At 39.4% G+C, this 19596-nt stretch overlaps 1 protein-coding gene across 15 annotated transcripts in view; it reads right to left on the minus strand.

Moving 5' to 3' along the window:
• The window catches only part of PANK1 (pantothenate kinase 1), a 47874-nt gene that overhangs the window by 3937 nt on the left and 24341 nt on the right, over positions 1 to 19596 (minus strand). For 14 of the 15 annotated variants that reach the window (XM_087765062.1, XM_087765060.1, XM_087765059.1 and 11 more), the window contains 4 exons: positions 15101 to 15453; positions 5881 to 6134; positions 3387 to 3563; positions 2860 to 2983 (listed from right to left, as the gene is read on the minus strand). In XM_087765062.1, coding sequence (XP_087621188.1) covers positions 2860 to 2983; positions 3387 to 3563; positions 5881 to 6134; positions 15101 to 15453 — 908 coding nt within the window. The remainder of the gene's footprint in view (positions 1 to 2859; positions 2984 to 3386; positions 3564 to 5880; positions 6135 to 15100; positions 15454 to 19596) is intronic. The other variant, XM_087765072.1, reaches the window with a different exon arrangement.

Genomic DNA, 19596 nt, shown 5'->3' on the forward strand with positions numbered 1-19596 from the left:
AACATCCTGGAAAAGACATGCACTCTTCCATTCTGTGGGGTCTTGCTAAATTGTTCAACTACCCTGCAGCAGAAAGCTATAGTATAGCTTCAACATAGTATATATAGTATATACACATATTTGCCAATTTAACTGAATATGGAAATCTGTATCAAAGATGCAATAAAAAAAATTCTGCACATATTTTTGAAAGAAGGCTTGTTCGGATGCAACTTACATGTTCTGCTAGTAGGAACAGTATAAACCAGGGAGATTGGTTTCCTTTATGCAGTTCTGCTGTGCCTAGGACAGACTGCTTCAAATGATGTGTAGCCAAATGGTTCCAGACTACGGAATTTTTCTACCCTACTGCCAACTTTGTGCAAGCAAACTTTGCTTTGAAGTTCTGCAGACAGAATATTTCATTTATTCCCCAGCCTCATTTTTTCCTGCACATATGCAAGTCATTTTCAACACAATATTAAAGCTGCAATCATGGAGGGGCGGGAAGGAAAAAAACCCCCAACTTCTCAAAACTCATGCTTCAGGGCATAAATTGATTTTGTCAAAGAACCTAAAAGTGAGCTTCACCATAACCCTAATCTAATACACACAAGCTTCAGAAAAGAATATATCATATTCAACATTTTTAATCTCCTATTTGGGCATTTCATTTATCAAGCTTAGTAAGAGTTGTATCTCCCAAAGGCAATTTAGTGTCTAGATTATTTAACAGAATGACAGCATTACTTTTTTCTCCCTGAGAGCAAGCTATCTGGAGATTAGCTGATTTGCAATTATATACCGTGTCTGAAATATTTTTTAATAATATGTAAAGCTACTAAATGAAGGTTTTTTTTTTCTTCTCTAAAGCTACAGAATAAATTTAGTTCTGTTGGAGAAATTCTACTTTGACATTGTCTGGGAAATGAAGAATACTTTACACATCAATCCACATTCCTCCACAAAATTTTATGGATCATGTGCAGTTTTTGAGTAACCCTGCCCACAAAACAAAGATGTTAGGAACTTTTTCACAATGACTCAGAAGCATTAGTTTCATTAGTAGCCTATTTCCTCCTCTGAACGCATCGCATGTGGTTCCCTGCTGCAACTCTCCATGCTTTGATAGCCCTGTACAATGCTGCTTGAACTCCATGCCACAAGGCAACACTGTAAAGAAGCTGAAAGCAAAGAGAACACTGAAAGAGAATCATCCTGACTGAAAGAGTCAAATTGCCAAAAAAATTATGCCTGTAGCCACTTTTCACGATGAAGGGAGGTTATCAGTGGCATCTGATAGGGACATACACTGAGACTTGTGCTGTTCAACATATTTCTAAAGTGCTCTAGAAAGGGATATTAGCAACAAACATAACATTTATTGGCATACAAAGTTATTCAGGAGAGTCAGAATAAAAAACGAACAGCATAGCAATGCTGAAGAGACTTAAACCCAGTGACTGAGGAATAAAACAGCAGATGAAGTTTAAATTAAGAGAGTGAAATGACATAAAAGGAAGGGGGAAGAGAGAAAGAGAGACTCAGTATTCAGACACAATGACAGGCACCAAATTAGCCACCACCACTCAAGAAAGGTTGTGGAGGGACTGTGTATGGTTTCTGAAAAATATGACCTTCATGCTCACAAAAATAAAGTATTAAGAACTGTTAGTAAAGGAACTCAGAACGTGAAATTTATCAATATGCCATCACATAAATTCATTGTGCAACCACACTCTGAATACTGCATGAAGATCTGATCATTCGATCTCAAAATCAGAATCATAAGAAGATTAAAAAGACAAAATGAAACAGTGGGAAAGAGACCCAGAGTGTCTTCCATAGGAGAGGAGACTAAGTATTAGGACTTTCTGTCTTGGAAAGATCAGGACGGAGATGTGGTAAAGGTTTATTAAAAACAAAAACAAAACCCACCAAAAGCACTAATGATGAATTATTTTCTATTTCTCATAAAGCAAAAAACTAGATAGGACTCAATAAAGTAATCAGATGGCAGTTTGGCGAGTTTTTTTGTTTTGATGTTTTTTTTTGGGGCGTGTGTGTGCGCATTGTTGACTAAAAAAATAAAGAGAAGCACTTTCTTCTAACCATAGAATGCTGTGGAGCTAAAAACATCAATATATTGAAAAAATAGATAAATCCATTGAAAGCAGACAAAAGAGATTAGTTACTACATAATAATAATGGATGTAATTTGCAGCTTAAAACAAGTGTCTAAATGTTTGGGGTTTTGGTTTTTTTGAACTGCTGTAAGCTGGAAAGGTGTATCAATGGAACAATCCATCCATAGTTATCATGCCTAAAGAAAAGAATCTAACAAGCATCTGACAGGAGTTTGAGGCACGATAATGAACTGTATTTTTCTTCTTCTGACCCACCACAATGGATCTTATATATATCAAAACATTTAACAAAATACACAGTTTGAACCCATCATGCTATAGAAAAAAAGCCAAGCAAAATACTATTTAAAAAAAAAATCTGACATGGAATAGTAAGATCTGTTAGTAACTACAAGGTAATTGAGAGTATTAATTTGGATTACAAAGGCATTAATATCTATGTATTACAGCTTGAGAGCAATTGAACAGCTCTAGGCATCAATGTTTGACGGAGATCTTTGCAGTCAACTTTTCTCCCTTCTTCCCTACCTTTGAAGCTCAAAGTACCTTACACTTTGCATCAAAGCATACATATAACACAAATCACAAGACTTAGGACCCAACATTAAATGTATGCATATTTACCAAGGCCAGTTACACACCTACTATACCAGAAATTTGTATTTTTGTATTCTGATAATCTTACTTTGTTGTTTCTGAAGGTTTTAAGCTCGTAGTAAATACGCTATCTTACCTCATTCAATGCGCACATGCGAGCAATAGAACCTATGTTGTTGGTGATGGTGACCAAAGTAGCTCTGGCCAAGTCCTCTTTACTGATGGAATCTCTCTTTTCTTTACTCATCATATGCCCAAAGCTGTGTGAGGAAGATTATACCTTTTAATATGAGTTATTTAGGAGTGCTAAAAGCCTTTACAAATTTTATCATTTAATAAGCTTTGATTGGATTTGATATCCATTGATTTGAAACAGATTTTAACGTGAAAAGGGATCTCATTGGGAAAGCAGAACAAGCAAGGACAGTTCTAAACTAACTGTAATTTAAATGGAAGCAAACTACATCAAGCATTGCTTATACCTGTTAAAAAAAAAACAAATGAGTAAGAAGTAGGTGAGAGATCTAAGGACAAACCACATGATACATTCAGAGTGACATTTCCACATGGACATAGTGCATAGTCCAGGGATTACACGCTCAGTTCATCATGCACAGTAAGTTTTCCAAGGAACGCCTTAAAAACAGCTCAATTAACACATACCTTGAGGCTACAGCAGACCCTTGAAGGCCAAACCGCTCATAGTCTCCTCCGTAAATATCTTTCACCAGTTTATCGACATTGGTGCTGTCTCCTTTTGCAGCCATTTCTAGTGCTTCTTCAAATGTCTCGCAGCCAGTCAGCAGACAGCACAGGCCCAGGAAGGTTCCTCCTCCAAGACTAGAAAAGCACAGTTCTTTCAGACAAGCAACTTCAACCAGCTTTTACCACAGCTCTTCAGATTCCCGTTTTCAACATGGTCTACATGGTCTACACAGCTACCAACTATATCTTGCAACTCCTCCCTCAGAGAAGTGAAGACAGGCACCCTAAATTGAGTTTCTATTGAACGCAAATGTCATCTAGTGTGGTTTTAACTAAACCACTCTTTAAGTCCTTAATATTTAAATAGGAGAAATGATGCTAAATAAAGAGTTAGCTGAGAATAAGGTCCAATCCAACACCACAGATGTCAGTTTGCTATTTGTATCACTCCAGCAAGTTTTCCTTGTGCAAGAGTAATTAGGCAGCAGATCACTTAAGTCGGTGATGAAAGAATAAACGGTGATCAAAGCTAAACATCTACGCAGGGGCAGGCAGCCAAGACAGATCTTGTCCTCCTAGCCAGTGGCAGAAAGCAGTCTGGTTGGTTCCTGTTCAAAGCAAAGCTAGCATCAGCCCTGAATGTCTCAGCCCTCCAAAGAACTCTGAGCAAGGAGCAGCCACTTTAATATCTTGCACAGGCTCAAGTACAACATTTACTGACTATACAAATTTAGCAGGGAGTATTTGACTGTGCATAACAGGCTGCTAACTCATTTCATTAAAATTCTACTTTGGACTCTTCAGTCTTACCAGACATAAACTTCAACTTACTAACCTCTACATCCTTCCTCATTCTTTCTTAACCCTTGAGAAAGTTAGCTTACTTGCACTGATTGCAGTCACACCGATCAGAGCCACTGTAAACAACAGGATCAGTGAGACACCACACTTGCACTTCATGAAAAAGCACAGGAGGTCAGATAGGGACATCATTCAGTCAGTGCTCTTGGATTATTAGGCAAGCTTTACAGAACACATCTAGGAGCACTGTAATATATTCAGTATCTGAACAGTAGGAAACTGCACACCATCCACAAGACAGTATTGATTTCATCATCTATAACAAGTCAGCAACTCGCTGCAGCCATGTTTTTCCTTTCGTAGTGGAAAGGATCAGAAGCATATCTACAGATATGAAAAGGGCTATGCTTGAAAAACAACCAGAATTGCAAGAAAACCAGTACCTCTTCCATTCAACTTGCATTCACCTGTATTGTATACAGAAAAATGTCTCGTGGCTACCCACTGTGGCAAAGATACGCCCTAGATAAGGCAACAGAAGACACATATGTAGTCATGTGCTGTATACAGGAGAAGCTTTATTAATATGTACCATGCACTGAAGAACAGAATGCAGCTTTGGAAGGGACTACTGCAAATCCAAAAAGCTTCTTTGGTTGTTGTTTTGGAAGGGGATATTTTTTTAGGTTTCTGTTTTGGTGGTTTGTTTGGGGTTTTTTTCTTTTTAAAATTACTAAAAATGAAGTATACCGATTTAGTTTGCATACATGAGGAAAAAGCGGGATAGATTTATTGGTATTTTTACTGCTAGTCTGGATGGACACATTTCTAACTAAAGTGGTTTCCTGTAAGCAAGCACTGTTGCCACACCTATAGAGTAAACTTAAACATGCCTCAGGCTGTTTTTTGGCCTTAAGAACAAAATTCTGCATCCACACTACTGAACTCCTGAATTCCTAAACAGAGCAGTCACATCTAAATCTCTTACTGAACATAGGCCAGAGACCATTTCAACTCAACTGTACCCTACAAATTATTTCACGGCGCACTAGCTGACCCAGGCTGAAATCACACTGAAGACCAAGTAAGAATACAGACAATCAGATTCTAGTCTTTACACACTGGCCTTTCTTAATTTACCAGCATGGTCCAAAGACTAGTACAATCAGTAAGGAAACAAGAGATCTAGTGAGATTCCTCTGCCAAAATCCAGTAGTAGCAGGTGATTCTACAAAGTTTTCCTATATCCTGGATACATCCTAACTACTAAGCAAGAGGTTTTTGTTTAGCCCAAACACTTTTATTTCACTGCTCTGGCTGTTCTGGGGGATCAAAGCAGGGGAGGGAAGATTCATTTACTGGAACAGCTTTATTTTGGTAATTCACAGCAAAAGACAGGAAGTAGGAAAGAACCCCAAGAAGAGACTAAGGCAGCTCTGAAGTTCAATGGATCAATGATTTCCCTGATGTAGACCCCCTCTCTGAAGGAATCCTAGGATATTTCCAGCCTTGCTACTGGTGGGCTTTTAAAGGAAATGGGAAGACAAGCACAATTTGGGGCTCCACTTACTAGTCACACTGTCTGGTTTTATCTGTTCAATTATTAAGGAGAAAAGAAAATAGAATTCAAAGAACATAGAATGAAATTTACCTGGATCCTGTGACTCTCTTGTAGTTGTCCTTAGAATACACAGCTAGGATGCTGACCCCTGAGCCTATGTTAACCAGCAGCATAGGATATGGATTATCAAGGCAGTAAGGCTTTTTCTGGCACTGTTCAGGATCTGTAGGATTTTCAAAATAATAGCACTCCGGTTGGCCATTGAAACCAACAGAATCAACATAAAGGAGGCCCTGGATCAAACAGTCCAATTCATCCAGTTTATGGAGTTGTAGATCAGCAATCTGGAAAAGAACAACAAGAAATTAAGAAACAAACATTCCCTAGTATAATACAACACTGAGAAGGACAAAAGGCTCTGCTGAAGTACTTTGATCACTTTAATAGTAACACATTATGTTATTTAAACAGTACAAAGATCTGTCTAAGCATGAAGTTCAAAATAAAAGGAGTTTGCTATCTGCCTGACAACAGGTACCTCCCAAAACAATGATGTGCTGCACAGTAATGTCATTTAGTTCCTTTGCCTTTGAAAAATTCCCTGCTCTGCAAGCAGGAAACATTTCCCCCCCTCAGTATTCTGAAGCAATAAATTTCTTTCCCCTCATCCCCATCCCAAGAGGAGCCACGTTTTGCAGCTTTTGGACAGTATTGACACATGCCTGCACAGCAGCATTCCTCAGGATGCAAAGTGCTTTAACTCGTCACCCAACTACATTTTCCAGCAATTTAATATAATATTCAACAGAATTGTTAAGATCAAGAAACTTCAGTTAAAGAACAAGATAGTTAAAGCCTTACAGAGAACACACACTTATGCTAATATGCATTAAATATGCAGTGGCTTATGCTTAAAAGATTTGCATTTTTTTTAGTATATGTCACCAGTAATCTGAGAGAGCTATGTCTTTAAATTATTATGAGCACTTTAAAATGCCTTATGAAAAACAGGGTATTCCCAATGTTTGGTGAAAAACAATATAAAAAACAAACAAAAATATTGTCAGGCCCATGCCCCCAGCAAAATGTTCATAAAAATATAACTGTAACAAAAGGCAGAAAAGCAATTATAAGAGCTTAAAAAGGACATTCCCTCTGAGATCTCACAGGTCACCCATGACTGTACTTAAACAGACATGTGTACTTGCCATAGCATTCCGTCTACTAGAATTAGAAACCACATCCCTTTCTCAAAATAGGATAGTGACAATCTGTAGAAAGTCTCCTTTCCAGATGACATTGAGCTTAGACTTGTGTTAGGGAGAGGAGAGGGAGAAACCATAGTAAAAGTTACCTGTCCAAACCCTGAGGTCATTTGCATCCTCACACCTGCAAAGTAGTCTTATCTAACCCCACTTTCTAGCAGAAAAAGCAACAGGGTATTAGGAACAAAAGGGAGTTATACAGCACAGATCTGGTTTTCAAACATTTGCATATCGCAGGATGTTTTTATAACAGCTAATGGAGAAGATTTATGAGGCTAACTACCTCCTATTTTTAATTCTGGAAGCTATATTAAGTCACTATAAAGAGGAAAGATATTTCTGAGGAATGGGCATGGCCAATAGGTTACATTCTTTTGAGCTATTTAAATCTCTCCCCTTAAGTTTTTTCTCTACTTGTACATAGCTCTAACTTGCCTTAACTGAAAGCCATTCTACTCTTTGGGTCTGCCCTTCTGTTATACTTGCTGGTCCTCAAATCCTGGAACCACAGAAAAGAAATAAGACCAAAAAAACCCAAACCAGCAGTCTCAAAGACCTCAATATAGATCCAGTTATTCATAGGACAACAGAGACAGACAGAGATCATTTCTTCTTGTTTCACTATTTCCTCCTGTAACTTTTGTAATTCCTTCATATTTTGTTCTTGGTTACCACATGGCTACACAAATTACAACTACAGAAACACAGCATAAAAGACTTGAACCATTTAGCCAGCAAATAAAAAGTATAACCACAAATCAGGAGAAAAGGTTTTTAAAGAAATGTTACTAAAACCTTAAGGCTACTTTGCCAATATCTTGGATTTCAGCAATTTCTTGCTATTAGACTAAAAGGAAAAGCTCCAATCAAGAGATATACAATACAAGGCATTAACATAATAAACACTTCAGGCACTCTTTCCCACAATGGACATTGTATGGAGCCCACTAAGAGGATTGATTTATTTTGTTAAAACCGAACTAACATTGCACATAGCTAGTCAAAATAAGGAGAGACTCTATACTAACCATGATCTTTCTCTAGGTTATATGCTGTACAGTCTCAATTTCCTCATCTTACTGTATAAGCTAGATGCAGCATGACCAAACACGATCTAACACAGGTACAGCATGCACAAACATGCTATGAACTAGAAGCCTGCTATACAAAGGGAAGTCATTAGCAGATTTATGGCCCCGACTGTCAAAACCTCTATTCCCCCATACCCAGCCACATGGATGAGACCAAAGCAGCTTGTTATGCTTTTATAAATAGGTAAGCATCAATGCGAGAACCTGCAAGACACGAGCAAGCAATACAAATCTAAGAGTAAAACACTTTGGCATCAGTGCAAAAACAGACAAAATCCTCGTTTCTACAAACTCTCTGGTCAGCCCACCGATTTTATAAGGACACAACAAAAGAAACTAATCAAAGGTTCTTTTTAAAGCACTAAGCATAGAAGTTTTATTAGGTCCAGCCCTCCACATATAAAAGACACGCTAGAATTTGCTATGCTTTTTATAGCTCTGTGCTATATTTAACAGCTGATATACTGTAAGCAGAAAAGCCCTATTACTGCTTTCTTTCATGTATGATATTCATAGCAGACTGAAAAAATATTTTCCTGTGTTGTTGCAGCAGTCTGGTTTTCATTTTTGGAACGAGCAAGACTGGCATCAGTATTCCACGTTGATCCGCCTTCATTCAGAGAACCGTGAGCTCTGCAGCCACCAGACCTCTGGAACTCCAAACAGCCCAGTGAGCCACTGCTGCTTGTTTCTAAACACAAATTAGGGCACAGTTGCAAGAAATGTAGTAACCCAGCCTTGTACAAGAAGCCACAACAGAGCCAGGGTCACAATTCTCAGTCCCTTTGCCTGCATATAGAACTGCCTTGTCTCTGTTCGTTGCTTTGCTTACAATGACTCAAGCAGCAAAACTGCATCACAAAATAGATGTGCCTGTAAATGTCGTAACTAACATATGATTAGGCAAACTTTTTTTTCTGGTGCCATCACCTGACCTACCAGTCTACTTGTCCTCATCTTTCAGCTTTTCAAACCACTTCTTGCAGGAACCGAAGTTTAGGTGCAAAAACACAAAATAAAAACAGGAGCTGTGTGTAGAAGCACATTTTAATTGGATGTTTTTCCTACAACTTTTTACAAAATGCGTTTGCAGATTTTTTTCCAGCCGTTTACAAACCCTAATGTGAGGGCAGACAGCGTAACGGTCAACTTACCCTGCTCTGCACTCCTGTAACTATATTCAGCACAGTGCCTCTCCAGATAAGTTTTATGTCAGAAAGTTGTGCTATGAGAGGAAGAACTGCAGAACAAAGTAGTATACAGGACCTTGGAGGGAAAATTTATGATGGTTACAGGGAAACCATATGTACATTTTTTTTTAAAAAAACAGTTTTTCTGCATTATAGCCAGACTGTAGAAATTCCTCTTTATTTTAGACTGTTTTATAAATACTGGGGGAGGGAACAGAATGCTTTGGACCTCAAGGAACTCTTCAGGACCATCAAAAGCAGGGACTCAGGACTTTAACCATGTTTACAAGCGGCTGCAACACAGCAAGGAAGTAGCAAACCCTTCCCCATGACAGTTCACACCCTAGCAACAAACTCCTGAAACCCAGCTGATTTCAAGGATACACAAAAGGTCTGTTGTTGCTGTGTACAGGTGCTATTCTAAGGAAAATGAAAGCCCACCTCTTGTTGTATATTTGCAAGTAGTGCTGGAAAACAGTATTGTCTGTTCAAGTTTAGTTCTTGGTTTTTGTGGTTTTTTGGTTGTGGTTTTTTTTTAAATAATATGTATAATGTCAAACAATTTTTAGCTGCATTCAAGTACCAGACAGCATAAAAGGGAAAAAAAAAGTGGTACCAACCTGCTGCTGCTTTGAAGCATGCAAGCACAGAACCCAAAGACTTGGGTCACATTTGTTTCTTTATGGATGAGTAAGTATTTCCACCTCAGCAAGGAAAACATTAAGCAGCCCAGTCCTCTAGAAGTGAGCTGAGGGCAGCCGTGACATATACGCAGTGGGGCTGAAGCCTAATGGATCAACATTGGTGTGCAGACATCTTTTCAATAAAGCTCCAGCTCATGAAAGATTTCACCCAGTTTGAATTTTCACACTGTTACCGAGTTCTGGCAAGTGCAGGAATGTCCAAACCCAGATGCAATCACGAGTTCATCTGTCTCTTGGACTTTCAATCAGGAATATTAATTTTTTTCTGTAAGAAACTGTTAGGAACACATCATCTTGCAAGTTTTAAAGTATCATTTACAACAGCCTCATTTACTACAACACTCTGGCTTTTGTATGCCTTCTGGGCATTGCTCCAGTTTTTATTTCTTATAATAGCTTACGGTCTAGCTTTTCCTTCCATCTCCCTCCCATTACCTCTCCTCCACTTCCATAAAGACGCACTGTGCTTCTTTTATATTTTGATTGTCTTCACCTCAACCCCCAACCCTGCTTCTTTTTGAGCTCAGATGAGGTACTGTTCCACACCCTGGGGCTGGGAAATACCCACTCACATTCAAACCAGACAAAGTCTAATGCAAATAAAGGGTAAACCCAACATTCGCTGAGGCAGAAGGGAAGACGGACTCTGTGCCAGACTTGGGCAAAAAAAGCACTAGTTTGGGATCCTCTGCAGAGCATCTGCCCTCTCACCCAACTGGCTGTAAGGATCTCTTCCCTCTCTTGACAGGGAAAAGATGCACATTGCTTCTCCCCATTCCCTCTGAAGAGTTTCCTAGCTTCTCGCGGTGGTGGTAACAGAAGGTATCATGGTTACTTCACCTGTTCTCTGGATACCACTTTCAACTCCAGCCCAGTCTGCACACTACAGGCCAGCACTTAACGGCCTGAGCAGCGGTATCCAGCCTCCTCAAGCAAGTGAGGTGCAACGAGATTTTTTTGAGTGTCTTACACTAACCTAGAGTTACATGGCTTACTCATCCTACAATGCAGGACAGTGAGTTTATTTGTTTTAACATCAATACAGCCTACGAGTCGTCCACAGGCATTCGGTTCATACCACAAAGTCAAGCCTTAGAATCAGCTAATAACTGGCACAAGGAAATCACTCTCCAACAGCCAAGCTTACTCTAAAAGCATTTTTCTTACAGGTTATGGGGAAGGTCGAGGCCCGAGTTTAAGTTTGTGTTGGTAACAGATTTCCTTCCTCCCTTCCCCCAAATGTTCTTTATTAAAGGATTGGTTTTTGGCTGAAGCCCTGCCTTCACTGAAGCCAGCAGTAAAATTTCTATCAAGACAAGTCAGGTTCTGTAGGTGTCTGTTCAGGAACAGAATACAAAGATCCCACCTTTGAGCCACTGCAAGTGACAGGAATTTTGTAATAGAGCAAGTTTTAGAGAAAAGTCTGAATAGTCCTTTCTTCCTTCATCCCCCATGTATCCTTTACATTGAGTTCCTTTACAAAACTGAGTGGCAGCCTAAGAACCTATTCCTCATTACATTAACACCATACTTTTGTGCAAGTGATGTGCGTGTGCTGTCATGGAGGAGTCACAGAGTATGAAGAGATTTTATTACAGGTACACAAGCAAGTCTGTCTATGTACTCCTTACTTTTATGGAAGTGATGTTACTTGAGCATTTACAGAATATGCAAGGTGACAGTACATAGTTGGGGAAAGGAAAGAGGATTATCAGAATTAGGCAACAGATTCATCCATGCCTTAACACCACTGTTACCTGAAAATAAAGTCAGCCAGCCATAAAGACCAGTCATTCAGAAAGGGGAAATAAAACACAAAAACAAGTAAAAACACCCCAAGCTGGAAACAGTCCTTTTAGTGAATTAATGTTCATTGCAGAGCATCAGTAAGTAAGTATAACCATATGGATGGTAAAATTATTTCTGTGGTCTAGTTTAATGAATAGAGTCAGTTTTCCTACTTCTAGGGGAAGCATTCAGCTCTTAAGAGTACTGATCATTATTGCCAGCAGTCACCAAACAGTCCACAGAGATTTCCCCAGGTCTCCTCCTATCCAACACGGCAGATCACATGAGAGGCAGGTCAAATAGCTAAACCTAGCTAGCTTTGCATATTTAGTTGCCTTTCTATGGCACAGAAGACAGGCTGAAGGTAAACAGAAGATACCTCCCAATTTTATTTTATTTTTTAATACACAAAAGCAACAGAGATATCTAGATCAAACCTATTTAACCCATTTAGGGATTTAGAATTAGACACTGGAAAAGCCAAGTAACAACAGGGTGTTTGCTTGTCTATTTTAAGGAGAAAAAGCTGCTGTAATCTTAGAAGGATCCCTTCTTTGGGATTTGAATGCTGTTTTGCAATATGTTGGATCTTTTGTCCTAAATCTATGCAATCCTGAAAACTACATAAGCATTTAGAAATACTGTGAAAGACAAATAACTTAAAAGCATGTACGTAGGAAAATAAAGGGCCAGAACAAAAGCACGTTACCTATATCAGTTTCATGACTTTCCTAGCATTTAGCCAGATTTTTTGATTAAATTAACAACATTCACAAACAAAGGGTAGTTTTTCCACATTGCTTCTAAGTAACAGAAACAGTAAAATTTAAAGCCTCCTCCATATAAGGCATTATACAATACTCAGTCCTGCAACAGCAGGATATTAGACTTGGCACATGTTCTCTACTTCTACAGGTGCATTAGAGTGATCAAATATTTGAAACAGACATTTCAATATTTTGAGAGAGCAACCCTGAAGCTGTTGTCCAATGTCAATTTACAGTCAGCAGAACACACTGAGACAGCCAGCTGCTGTTACAATGCCTAAGGAAGTGTGACAATTTAAGTGCCAGTACCCAGGACACTCAGCCCCCTCGAGAGAGATTAAGCAAGCAAACTTTTATGTAATGGACAGTTTTTTGCTTCTGTAATACTCTATGGGTATTAGTTTGAGCCAAGAAATACTTGCTATAAAGGAAGGCGTGGAACTGGATAGCTGTAAGAGGTGTCCAAAGCACTCACTTAGGTGCGAGTGCACTTCTCCAATTGCTCTATGCTACAAAACACCCCAGCCAGCTTTTATAGTGTTTTTCTTAATCTACCTACAAGCGTTGCAGTGCACAGAATGTTAACTAATTCTGCAGAGATGTGGGATTTCACGCCTAAGTCCCCCAGTAATTTGCTATGTGACCTCGTATTTTTGTACAGTAGCTAGCAAAACAGCCCCAACTTCAGATGCTACATCAACTATATTGCAGCTGAGATGACAAGAGACTTGTCCCTCACTGTAAATTGCATATTTGGGCCAGATAAAGCCAAAGCTATGGAGCAAAATGCCTAGCTGTGATAGCCACCAGGTAACTTCCAGTTCAGTTCTACAGCTGTGGGAGCAAAGGACATGAACTTCCTTATTAAGTAAGCAACTCTAGCTGCTATTACATGATGCAGAAGAGATGAATTTGGGAAGACTGACCATTCCAAAGGGATAGTCAACCTCTTCAGAAAGTCTCAAAGTGACCTCCTGTTGTCACTAGAGAACGTGACCTGAATCACTCCCTGGACTCATGGAAGGACACTCGAAAACCTGAACTGAGGCCACACTGACTAGCACTCGAACTCACCTCCTACCGTGCTGCCAACATCCTTAGACAACACGAGACAAACTAAAACTTTTGAGGACTCAATCATCAGTAGAGCCTAACACGTAAGGGACCTGCAATCAGCCTAAAGGACAAGAAAGCTGGCACTAGTAGTGGACTACCACAGCAATTCAGAAACTTGATAGTACTTCATTAGACTAGCTGCTTCCATGTCCAACGTTTACTGAAAATGATTGCACAACAGTTTAACAGCTGGAATTCATGTTGATCTCTTACAACATTCTCTTTCCTCCATAGGATCTTGGTCATCTGGTAGGTGAGGAGTATTGACAAAGAACAAACCTTTTGTACTGAAGGAATGGATGCTCGGAGTTAAAAATGAAGCACATAAAGCCAAGGACTGAAGTCAACAGCAGTTGGTAAATCAGTATGATAGCTCCCTACACTGAAGCACAGACAGAAAAGCAACTGATGTAACGTGTCATACCCAGCAGCCATCCCTCACCCTCAAGATCAGGTCAAAAGCTAGGCACAGAAGCGTCAGACCTGCCTGCCAAATAGATCATTCACATTAACCTTAGTGAGACTACTCTGGTACAGGCAGACTAGTCATTCTTTTACAGAATATAAATGGAGATACGCCCCAGTAGAGACACATACACAACCAGCAATTGCCTCCCGAATGACTACTACTCTCTCATGCAGTTTGTACAACAGCTCTCTATGCCTCTATAGTCACAATCAATTTTTGCAGTGCACTCATTTGGAAGCTAAAACTATTGTTGAAGTTTATACAAACAGCAACATCGCAATACTTCAGATTTACATCAGCTTCTGAGGCTCCCTGCAGAGGTTATTTTTAAATTTTAGGGGACCTGGGACCTAGTCACCTCATGAACCGCCTTTCTTCACATGATGTACTCCCACAATTGAAATCAAAAGCTAGCTGCTGTTGTCATGCTTCCATACACTGTTTCTCCCCCTGCTCCATGGCTGGTCTTCCAGACCCTTGACTTAGGCCCGCTTAAAGATTAATACAAGGGGAAGAGAACCCGAATCTAATCTCCAGCCTTTACGGTTTCATTTTTGGTTTTCCAACAGATATCCAGTTTGCAAGATGAGTACCTGTACTCTCAGGCTTCTAGGTTGTCATAACACACCCTCAGTTGATTGAGACATCTGATCATCACAGCTGTACTCTAAAAAAACACATTTACTGAAGACATCCTGCACAGTAGTACTTCAGTAGAATACCCAGCAAGTACAATACCATCCCCTGCCTCCATGTTCCCAGCAATTCCACCAATTAACAAATGTGAATTGATTCTGTTAGTCTTAACCAGTTAGGATGGACAAAAAAAATTTCATTTTCTCTGCAAGTTTTAACAGAAGGACTGCCATGATGTTTTACCAAAGTACTTCCCACTGAACCTATATGAACTGTTCACGTACCGTTCTAAAGTCCTCCTCAAACTTGTAAGCTCCACCTCCTGTGGCACAGAGCGTAGTGTGCAAACTGGAGAAGTTCTTTTCACTACCCATCTGTATGAACCTGTGCATGGCACAGCTGGGAAAGCGGATGAAGTGCAGGTTTCCTTTGCGTCCACACATAGTCAAATTTTTCAGTTCAAGATGGACATCGCGAATGCCAGTTTTACCATAGGCTGTATTGGAGGTCAAGTATTTCCTAATGCTTTTCAGGTTTTCCACCTCCTCCTGTTCCTCTTCTGCAGTAATGTCCTTAGGTTCAAAGTAGACCAGTTTAACCAACGTTCCACCGATATCCATTCCAAACCATGGAAACGCTAAGGACAACGGGGTTGGGGAGGAAGAAAGAGAAAGTCACTGTAAATATACTGGTTAGCAATATCACTTAAAACATTTGCTGAATGGCAATTCAGTGCAGTCAGAGTAGCAGTATCTGCTCCTGAAAGCTGGTGGTCACTTACATGTCCAATTCACATGTACTAAACACCTCTCTATGTTAAGACTTGATAAAGCCTCCGTTAAGAATAAAGAAAATCTCAAAATACTCTTCTCTGAAGAAGCAGGTTTTAATAAAATGAAAATATTTTTTCCCAGGAAAACATTTTACTCTTCAGTCATCACCTCTTGACAGAGCGCATTTACTGCATTCCACCCAGTCCGACTCCCGGCACCAATTCTTAAAATATACTAAGGAGGGGAGGAGGAACAACCAACCAAACAGGAGAACAAGATTTCCCAAGTCACATCCCCACTGCATAACATCTACAATTGCCCTTCCAAGATCAGTCGGAATTTCCACAGTCACAAGGCTCTGCCTGAAGAGCAGCAATACATAACTCTCCCATTATGCTGGGAGTCTCTGGACTTCAACCCACCAGAACCAGCAGCTCTGTTGGAACTACACCACCTACATGCATTAGCAGAAAGAGAAGGAGCTGTTTTAAGTTCAGTATTTACCACTGACAGTCCTTTTCTTTGAGCATAGACTCCCTTTGCTGGTGTATGTGTTAGCCTATCATACAAGAAATGCCACTATTTGCTTCTCAGCATATATATATATAATTTGCCGCAGTCAGCCTAGGTCTACCAAACCCTTTGGTCTGTTAATAGCAAGAGAAAATGACTATGGAGAACACACAGACAGAAGATACTAACTGAAACAGGTTGGTCTGCCTGCTCTGCTTATATATACACACATACATTTTAAGTAGTAAGCCGGGTAACTTTATGAAGCAATGAGACGTGAGAATACAAAATCTATACACAGGTACTGCAGAAGGAGGCAGATAGTAATGTTTCTTAGAGAAATTAAATTAAAAGTTCTGAGTATGTGGCTAACATCTAAAGATACATTTCTAAAACAGCAGTCACACAGTCACCTCCCTGCTTTTAGGGAGAATCAGGCAGACTTGCTAGAAATGTGATTCTCCCGACTAGGGCATCCCAACTTAGTGTTGACACAAACTCCAAACCATGGACACCGTATGCGTTACTGATTTTTCTGCCAGTGAACCTAAATGTAAACAACTTGGGGGCAAAGACTTTAATAAGCATAGGAGGTACTGATCACACTGTTCTTTGTCACATAGTCACAGATCAGTATTAAGTTACTCAACTTCAGGCTGAAAGGAGCTTAGAGTCTTTTACTTCTTACCACAAGGGTCTCAGCACCATTCTTGTCTGGCTAAATAATTAAAAAGTCTAAATTTCACAATTGTTAATACACCCACCTCCCCCAAACCAATCCTTAAACGTCAGATGTTTGAAACTTATTTTGCTCCATTGCTGTATGCCAAATAATGGAATCATCAGTTTCTCCCTCCTTTCCCTAAGGACAAGGCAAGCATAATGCACAAACTCCCATGAAGCAGCTTACTTACAGTTCAGTTTTTTCTAAGAGCATCTACTGTTATCTGTTGTAAAGTCTAATTTCTTTTCCCATGCCCTACAAGCTGCGAGACATGAAGACACTGAAATGAAGTCTAATTTGAGGTTTGGGAAGATACATCCTATGCAGATGCATGAGAGCTCCCTGAAATGGGAAGAATTTGAAACAAGTGCTTTTAAAATAGGCTTTATTTTAAAGAGGAAAAATACATTACCATACACTAACCTGTAACTCAAACACTTTTGGAAGTACAAGGTAAATATTTAAGCAAAAGTGGTCCGGTCCACACTGTACAACGCTACAGCGCAGTGGAGCTCAGGACACCAATCCCATTAGTGATTTACACAAATCTTTATTTAAGCTACTGAGAACTTTAATTACCTGTCCCACTGGAACGGTAAGTTTCCTCCTTGGATGTATCTTAACTATGCAAGCAGGAAGCTTAATTTTAAAAGCAGCATGGTTGGACTGTGCAAAACAGAATCAGCCTGTAGCAAAGTGTAAGCCAGTTTCCAATAGTCTACATTAAGGCCATAAAATCTGCTACAATCTACCTGCACCAACAGTTGCTTTAAAGCTGTAGTGTAGATTTAATCTTTAAGAGAGGAAGAAGCATTCCATCCTCCTATCAAACACAAGTCCAGCAATAAAAGCGTGAAGTACTAACAGCTGAGAGTTATTCATAAATGACTGCCAAGACATTTACTTTTATATCTTAACATTTTGAAGAGTCATAACTAAATCATTAACAAAGAATAAGTACTGTAGAAAACAACTATGAAGTTATTTCAAGTCTGTAGAGTTCTTGGGATAGGTACACATAATGCTCACATTTAAAAAGCAAGCAGAAATACCAAGACACTTTGTTTTTTAGTTTATTCTCTCTGTGAATCTGAGCTCCTTTCATTTTGTTGTGAGCCAAATGGAGAGCTGCAGAAAGAAAAGAACTTTGCTCTTAGAACAGCAGCAGTTTTCTTCAGCACTAATAAAGACCACAAAATCCATCCACAGCAACCGATATTTTAGTTACACAGAAGAGCAGCTTAAGTTTTCTTCACAGCTGCTAACACCAGCTATCTGTTGGAATCACTTGCAATAACGATGACAACTATTTTGACCGGCTGACCAATTAGGACAAAAACCAAACCTCAAAGTTCCTGACAAGTCCCACTGAAATTCATATAACTTGCGTACAACTGGAGTGACAGTAGAAACACTTCTGTATTCCAGTGATTATTTTAAAAATTTATTCATTGTATCTTTTGTTACTATCAGTATGTTCCAAAACAAAATGCACCACTGAAGCACCATCAGGTCTTTTCAGTACCTTTAGATAACCCACCTTAGCTAGTAACTATAGACTTTAACTTTGCTGACACCACTGAACGTGGTGCTCATGGGAGCATGCATGCAGACTGCAAGGTGCTCCTGGGTTTTGCTGCCGCCCTGAATAAAGGGAGTAAGACCATTCAGAGGCCACCACATTGGGGCCATCACTGCTACAACCAGGGGACATGAAAAAAGGTATTTGTGTAGATACAGTCTCCACAGACTTGAGGGAAAATTGGGGGGAAACAGTGTTGGGTTTTTTTTTGTTTTGTTTTGGGTTGTTTGGGGTTTTGTTTGTTTTAAGCTCGAAGTCCAGCATTTCATTGATAATCTGAATAAATATCCAGTTTCTTGAGTTATTAAAAGCCAGGAGAGCAAGGAGAAGAAAGTGAAATCCATCACATCTACATCTTAGGCTGATAACAGTTATTTAAAACTGTGTGACTTACTATGAAAAATGAAGACACTGGATATGTTGCAGAAGTGCTTTCACAGCGTAAAAAATGCACTTCTTAACTAAAATCGTCTGATAAGACTGTTATGAGCCGATTTCTCTCTTCTCAATAAAATCAGTATGCAATACACCTATTACCTAATCTATTACTGTGGAGAAAATAAAACTATTCCACTGTATTGCTATACTGCAGTAAGTCATTAAAAATAACAACACTATAAAATCTAGTTCTAGGTCCCATAGAACTGACACAGAAAGCGTCAAGATGAATCATGCATTCTTAAAAGCCTAGCATAAATCAAAAACTCCGCTTATCTTCTTAAGAAAATTAATTCTCTTTATGTTAAACTGCACCAACTACTTACTGGTTTGTTATCTTGAGATAAAAATCTCCATTACTCCAAAATTTAGCTGCAGAAGCATGTGACAATGCAAACAGAAGGGATCTACAGCATTGCATCATTAGGTAATCTGATGCACACCAACAGCTGTGCTATCTGGGGGAAAGGTTCACTCACGAGAAATTCCTTTATACATTTTACCTCATTTCTGCACAAACTTTGAACACTATGAACCTATAAGGCTATTCCTATAAGGAATATTACATTCAGAGTTGAACATATTTGATTTTTAAAAATCCTGTGCTTAACATACAATATAAGGAGGGTGCGTGGAGGGTAAATATGAAATCACAGCGTGGAGAAGATCGGGGGAAGCAAGAACGAAAGGGAACTCCTAGGTCACTAAGTAACATTTTCCCCCCATTAAAGAGGATAACCAAGGGTAATC

The sequence above is a fragment of the Nipponia nippon genome, unplaced genomic scaffold (assembly GCF_047370975.1).
Source record: "Nipponia nippon isolate SJK-2023a ecotype South Korea unplaced genomic scaffold, ASM4737097v1 scaffold_3, whole genome shotgun sequence".
Taxonomy (NCBI): domain Eukaryota; kingdom Metazoa; phylum Chordata; class Aves; order Pelecaniformes; family Threskiornithidae; genus Nipponia; species Nipponia nippon.